Source organism: Microtus oregoni, unplaced genomic scaffold (genome assembly GCF_018167655.1).
Source record: "Microtus oregoni isolate MIOR12 unplaced genomic scaffold, Mior012 000046F_ref0000063, whole genome shotgun sequence".
NCBI lineage: Eukaryota > Metazoa > Chordata > Mammalia > Rodentia > Cricetidae > Microtus > Microtus oregoni.
Window position 1 is genome coordinate 19,390,154 of NW_024543220.1, and position 6,825 is coordinate 19,396,978.

Here is a 6,825-nt window from a genome sequence, read left to right on the forward strand (position 1 = left end):
ACAGGAATGTGTCACGTGCCTTTGCTGGCCTTGGTCCTGGTGCATCGAGACAGGCTACTGCCAGCTAGGGAGACCTTACTGCTCTAGAGTCCCTTCTAGAGGACTTGGTCATGCATGGGCAGTGCCTGGGCATGACATCACTAGTACGCAAACAAGAAGTCTTTTATATCAGAGTTCTAGCAACCCATCTCCATTGTGGCCTGGACCAGCTTCTCCTTTCCCACCTGTTACAAGGAGTAGGGAAATAGCCAGCAGCGTGTGCCATCTTTTGGAGTTGGCAGTATGTGGAGAAGAGGTACAGCCCTCTACCCCTACCCCAAGCTGTGCTTTTGGTAAGTTACTCATTCCCTTTGTCCATGGTTTGTGGTATGGTATAGAGTGGACATAGAATCCATTAAGGTGACATATGGGTCTGCAGTAAGCCAGGCTCTGCTTGGCAAAGTGGGCATACAGGTTGTGATTGAAGACAGTGATCCCGGCACCCAGCTACAGTCTGCTGCTACCCTCTCTCAGCAGGTGCTCCTAGGGAGTGTTCTATTCCTCTTCCCACACTCTAGACCCTGCCTGCTTTAAGCACCTACACCCCACACAACAACACAACTTCGGCCCCACCAGGTTTCACTACAAACTTGAGTCAGACTTGATAGAAAACATTTTTGTTACCATAGAAATAACAAACAGTGGTTTGGGGAATTCTCATGCTCTTGGGCATCCAGGAGTAAGCCCCAATGGAGCACAAGGAAAACTGGCCACATCGACACCCTGAGTTGAGAGGAGGTGAGGGTAGGAAGGACTCACAGGCCTTCAGTAAACAGAACATCTCAGAACTACCTCTGTTCTACACAGGGTGCTGCTACAATGGAGTTCCAGGTCCCGGGCTCACTAGAGTGGCAAAGGACCAAACTTGTTCTCTGCTGGGTCACCAGCCGGAGAAGAACGTGAAGACTTGCTTGCTTTAAATGAGGACAGAGAGGCTAGGAGAATGGACATCAGCCCACAGACACCCCAGGCAGGATACCTGGAGACTGGGCATGATCCTGGGTGTTTAAGACTTGTTCCTGGTGCTCCATCAAGGCACTGGCAGCACGAGGATGGGAACTGTGGGTCTGTAGTTAGTCCGAAGCTCTGCTGGACATCTGCAGACAGTCTTCACCCTCTCTGGGCCTGGGCCCCATGTCCTACCACCTACAAGTTGAGCAGAGAGATAGGTGACAGGAGTGTAGGGTGTTGCTGGCTGAGCTCCCAAGCCTGTTGGTGGGCCCAGCCTAGATGGGTTGCTTGGCTGTAGAAGGTAGATCCCTGCCAGAAGCCTCACGCTGCCAAATGGGTTTACTGCTCCAGGGGCTGCAGTTAGGGCTCTGGTTGCTCTTCTGGAAGGGGCAGGTAATTGGGGTCCTCTTGAGGGTCGTCTAGAAGTAGTTTCCTGTGGGGAGGGGACAACTATACTGAGCTGCAGTCAACACAAGTTCCCTGATGGGTGGGTAGATTGCCACCTGTGGGAGGGAAAGCAGTTGTCTGACACTCACAGGAAGCCTGGGGTCAGCAGCAGTCTCTTGCCTCCAGGCTGGTTGGGAAAGACATCTTCTAGGAAGTAGTAGATGTGGCCCACAACAATCCCTACAAGAGCCAAAGGTTGGCAGAAGCCATCTTTCACAGCCCAGTATAGCCCTGTTATCTGCTAGTTCAGGGTAAGATCAGAACTGGCTTTGAAAAGTATGAAGGGGCCCCAAAATGGACGGTACCTGGGGAGGGACTAGGGGCCTAAGAACACTGGGGGAATAGGAGCTAGGAAGCAGAAACTGTAACCACCCCCAGACAGGACCAACTCTAGTGTCTGCGGATCAACCACAGATGCAAATCCTGTGGGCCAGCTGGACTGTCTGAGGGGCATTAAGAACAGAACAGGAGTTAGGACAGGAAGAGGAAATTGGGAGGTGCACAAGAGAAAGGTCAGGTGCAGGGGGACGGGATGTGTGTATGGGAGCAGCTGACTTGAGGTGAGTGGGAAGGGTGGGCAGGCTCACCTAGCAGGTCTGTGAGGACGGAGTTGCCCAGCAGCATGGAGAAGCCCATGAGGGCCCAGGGCAGGAATGGCGCCTGGAAGTTGAGTAAGCCGAAGAAGTTGACCCTCACCTGAGGGCTGCGCCGGCTCCATACATAGACCAGCATGGCCATGAGGGCCTGTCCCAGGAAAAAGAGGCTGCCCAGGAATCCCAGCAGCTGGGCCAGTGTCAAGGCAACCTGGGGCGGTCTGCTGCCCATAGTGCTTCTCTGGCTTTTTAAAGGGGTTCCCTCATATCCCTGGTCTACTCCATATCGAGCAGAACTTCCTGTCTGTGGCTCTGGGTACCCATCTCCATCAGCCTTCTGCGGGTTTCTTCTGGCTCTTCATGTTTCAGAGCCTCAGTAGTCTACCAGTCTGCCCTAGTCCCTGTTGTGCTCTGCAGGGACACTGAAGGTCTAGCTGGGGCATCTAGGCTACATGGTTGCTAGGTCCTGAATGTTTGTCCCTTCCGGCCTGAGCACTTCATGTCAGGGGACACGGCAGGCTAGAAAGGCCCAATAATACTGATACTACGGGAAGGATACAGTCATAAGAACACCACCAAAGAGAAACATGAAGACGAAGTCGGCCTTGCGACCGCGGAAGGAACCCTCCTCCAGCATGCGGCAGTAGCGGAACCTGCAACACTGGTATAGGAAGTGCCACGTTGACTGGGCCTCAGTTTCCCCCCGCTCCTAGTACAGCACACCGTCGTTGTCGTCCCCTCCCACCCACCCCCCCAAACCCGACCTCACCACCCCACCCCCGTGGCCCAAGATACACGAAGAGCATGTTGAAGAAGAAGCCGAATCCCAGGGGCCCAAAGAAGAGGAATGTCGTGATGAGCCTCCAGACCTGCGAAGAGGTGGGGTGGCGGTGAGGCGCGGGGCTGGAGAGCCAGGGCCTGGCTGACAGGTGCCAGGGTCGGGGGCCACCTCACCTGGAACTTCCGGAACACCAGGTGCGGGTTGAAGTAGAGCTGGAAGGGGCTGAGCAGTTCCAGCTGCTGTGGGACGGGAGCGTGTAAGACGCCGGAAACCGGCGACCTCCCTTACCCCCTCGGGCCGGCCAGGGACTGTAACCATGGCGCCGCCACGCCCGCCCGGTCGGCCCGCTCACCACTGCGGCGGTGGTCAGGACGCAGGCCGTGGTGTAGGCGCGCGTCACCGCGGGCACCTGCAAGAAGCCCGCCGCCAGCCCCTGCCCAGCCATCGAAAATCCCAGGCGCGCGCGCCACCGACGCCGCACTCTTAACCCGCCCCAAGTCCCGCCTCGCCCCCCGCTGGCCAATCGGCGTCGGTAGGGCCGAACCTCGGCCTGGGCAGCCAATGGGAAGAGGAAGCGGGAAGGCCAGGTGCAGCGAGGCTGCTGGCCAATGAGGAAGTCCCACGGTAGAGCACATGGCGGTTGTTGTGGCTGCGGTGAAGGCGTGGGAGGTTTTGCGGCCAGTCAGAAATGGCCGCTTGACAGCATCTAAAGATGGACCAATAGCAAGGACCCACGAGATCCCCTTGGGGGCGGGGCTATGAAAAGAGGCGCAAAGAGACCCGCTAGGGGCTGCGGGAGATGCTGGGCCACCGCAGGCAGACCTCCTGCTGGCTGGTGACGCCCCCGTTAGCTTCTGAGAACCCAGGCCCATTTCACCCACAGGACCCTAACAAGTTGAGTCCACCTAAGGTGTGCGGACTCCTGTCATGATCTTCCTGAGTGTGTGCTGTAGGGAGGACATAGCCCAGGGTTCTGAGCCAGGCTGGAGTCAAAAAGCAGAAGGGAGAGCGACTTGAAATTTTGGTAGGAGAGAAAAACGTCATGAACCAACCATTTTTTGAGGACCTACTGTGTGTTGGATATTTTGATAAACGCTGGGGATCCTGTAGGCAACAAAGACACTGTCCATCATGGTCCAGCCTGTTCAATACTATAGCAACCTAGTGCTGTCTAGAACAGCACCTCGGAAAATAATACCAGATGTACCTCCGTGGTAAATAAGGTGACCCTGGAAGCCTAGATGAGAAGGTGACATTTAATTGTCACTTCTAAAAGATCCCTGTGCTCAGTAGAAGGTTACATAAACAAAACATTAACAAGTGCCGTCAAGGTATGAAGAGATCTTTCTGTGGGTTTGTGGGGATTTATATTCCAATAGCCACTGTGGCAAACAGTGACGTTAGTGCTAAAGTATTTAAAGTAAACCTGTCCCTAGATGTGGTGATGTATGCCTTCATTCCCAGCACCCCAAAGGCAGAGGCAGGCAGATCTCTGTGGTCAAGACCAGTCTTGTCAACATAGAGAGTTCTAAGAAAGCCAGGCTTGCATAGTGAAACCCTATCTCTAAACAGATGAATATAAAATTATCAAATGGTCCTAAATCTCAGCACTGAGAAACTGGAGTCAGAATAGTGAGTTCTAGGTCATGATACCTGAGCTACACGACAAAATCCTACCTCAGAAAACCAAAATAATAATTATTTCACTTTATTTAAATAAAACTTAAAGCACAGAATTACTATATCCCCCTTAGCAAGTCCATCCAGAAGAACTTAAATGTGTGTGACACCATGCCTAGCAAAAATCACACGCCTTTAATCCAGCACTCAGGAGGCAGAGGCAGGTTCCAGGCCTGCCTCCTTGGTCTGCTTGAAGCGGACACCTCTGGCCCATTTGGTAAACTCTACCTGGAGAGTCACGGGTGAGGACAAGCTCTGTAAACCCCAGGTCCTAGGGACCTAGAGACATGAACAGTGCTGGGCACTATTTTGCCTGGGCTATCCTCAAAACTACTGGATTCAAACTCAATCCCTGACTCCCCTGACTCCCAAGTAGCTAAAATGATAGAAGTGTCCCACATGGCCACGTATCCTGGAGGTCCTGTGAAGAGCCAGGGAGGTGATGGCAATGCCTCCACTCCCAGAGGTCCCTCCTGTCCATCAGAGGGCCACCTTTTCTCAGGATTTGAGTGTACAGGACCTACCTGTCAGTGAGCCTCCATCGCAGCTCTAAGTAACCCCACCCACACGTGGCTAGATCCCTTGTTGGCCCGTCTAGGCCATGGGGTATTTTTAGTACCAAATTCTGAAACTGCACAGCAGCTGCACTCAAGGCCAGTGTGAAAAGGCAGCCTACAGTTCAAGTGGGCTGGGTTAGGCCTAGACCTCAGGCTGGGCTAGACCTTAGCTCCACCTTCATGGCGGCCCTCTGGGCCTGGTTGCTGGATCCAGACTTACCAGGAATGTGTGGGCCTCTGGGTAGGATAGTAGGAAAAGGAATAGCCTGTGCAAAGACCCTGTGCTGGGTAGTTCTGTGTCAACTTGACACCAGCTAGAGACAAAGCTGGGAAGACAGAATCTTAATTGAGAAAATAGCTCCATAAGGACCACTGGGTTGGTGGTCTGATGTAGTCTAGGGTTGTTTGTTTGTTTGTTTGTTTGACACAAGGCTTCTCTGTAGCTTTGCAGCCTGTCCTGGAACTAGCTCTTGTAGACCAGGCTGGCCTCAAACTTACCGAGATTCGCCTGCCTCTGCCTCCCAAGTGCTGGGATTAAAGGGGTGTGCCACCACTGCCTGTCTTAGTCTAGGGATCTTTCTTTTTTTTAATATTTTTTATAGTTTATTTAACTTTATTTTATGTGCATTGGTGTGAAGGTGTCAGATCCCCTGCAACTGGATCTTCAGACAGTTGTGAGCTGCCATGTGGGTGCTGGGAATTGAACCCAGGTCCTCTGGAAGAGCAGTCAGTGCTCTTAACCACTGAGCCATTTCTCCAGCCCCTAGTCTAGGGATCTTAATTGGGTTTGTTTTCTCTTTTAGCTAAAGAATTAAAAGGAGGAAATCTCAAACACTGCAGACAGAATCAATAGTTTACAACGGTGTTTATTAGAGGTGAAGAAACACACGCATGCAGCAGACACACTGAGAAGTCAGAGACTGGGAGTGTGATGGACTCCTCATTAGGCAGGCAGCTAGGGAGAGGGCCATGGCCAGGGAATAAATGTGGCCAGCTTCCAAGATAGCCAACTTCTTCCTCACCCTCCTGACTTGAGACAAAAGCCTGGCAGCTTAAAGCAAAGATTTTTTTTTAGGTTTTTGTCTCCCACCAGAAGACTCCTTGCTTGGTGGACTGAACCGACAAAGTCAAGATTGGATCAGGACAAGTCACACAAAAGTTTGTGTGGTCAATCAACCACCCTCATGGAAAAGACATGGAAATCGCAGTAGGTATCCTCCAGACCCTGATCTATGCCTGTAACGGGTATAAGTATCTCTCTTTAGGATATGCTCTCTCCTACCAGTGTGGCTGGAAGCCAGCAAGCATTAATTGAAGGCACTACTGATGGAGGCAGAGGCCACAAAAGACCAAAGGTGTCAGGTTGACCTGGTGGCTGTTTAGCCTATATAGTGAGGAGCCTTATGTAGGGATGCATGCTGCTGTAGGAATGACCCCAAGGAAGGGAGAAAGAGGACTCTCTGCCCAGAGGACCCTAAAAGGGTCCCAGGTCTCGATACCAGACATAAGAAAAATGAGGCAGAGAAGCAGGTGGATTGGTTCTTAACAGGCGGAGACTGCTTTATTGGAACATTGAGAAGCCTTAGTCCTTCTGCAGGCGCTGTGGGACAGGTGTGTATACATACGTGGGCAGCTTCCAGGCAGTACAGCTGATTTTTAGTTTGACTGGAAGCAGGGTGGGTTGTTTTCTATACCCAGGCATTATTGTTTCCATGGGTGGAGCAGATCCATCGGCCAGTGTTAAACTATTCTTTATGGCTAGTGGCTATTGCCTGGT

The 6,825-nt window shown here is 52.4% G+C and overlaps 1 protein-coding gene across 3 annotated transcripts; it reads right to left on the reverse strand.

Moving 5' to 3' along the window:
- Window positions 1–646: 646 nt before the first annotated feature.
- Window positions 647–3,296, reverse strand: Derl3 (derlin 3). Of its 3 annotated transcripts, XM_041634851.1 has the most exons (8): window positions 3,164–3,296; window positions 2,985–3,050; window positions 2,826–2,899; window positions 2,590–2,683; window positions 2,025–2,220; window positions 1,527–1,617; window positions 1,316–1,423; window positions 647–1,185 (listed from the first exon to the last, which is right to left on the reverse strand). In XM_041634851.1, exons 1-7 carry the CDS (start codon window positions 3,254–3,256, stop codon window positions 1,351–1,353), a joined length of 687 nt encoding a protein of 228 aa, XP_041490785.1. In that variant the 5' UTR covers window positions 3,257–3,296; the 3' UTR covers window positions 647–1,185; window positions 1,316–1,350. The 3 variants fall into 3 exon arrangements, with proteins under 3 accessions (XP_041490785.1, XP_041490783.1, XP_041490786.1); XM_041634849.1 differs by having other exon boundaries at window positions 647–1,423; XM_041634852.1 differs by having other exon boundaries at window positions 647–1,423; window positions 2,590–2,691; window positions 2,985–3,278.
- Window positions 3,297–6,825: the final 3,529 nt, after the last annotated feature.

What these genes read in the sequence shown, in the direction of transcription:
- Derl3 (XM_041634851.1), bottom strand. Translation starts at nt 3,256, where the DNA reads ATGGCTGGGCAGGGGCTGGCGGCGGGCTTCTTGCAGGTGCCCGCGGTG. An exon ending in TCCTGACCACCGCCGCAGTG is followed by an intron (nt 3,051 to 3,163) that starts GTGAGCGGGCCG and finishes CCCGTCCCACAG; the next exon opens with CAGCTGGAACTGCTCAGCCC. An exon ending in TTCTTCAACATGCTCTTCGT is followed by an intron (nt 2,684 to 2,825) that starts GTATCTTGGGCC and finishes CCAGTGTTGCAG; the next exon opens with GTTCCGCTACTGCCGCATGC.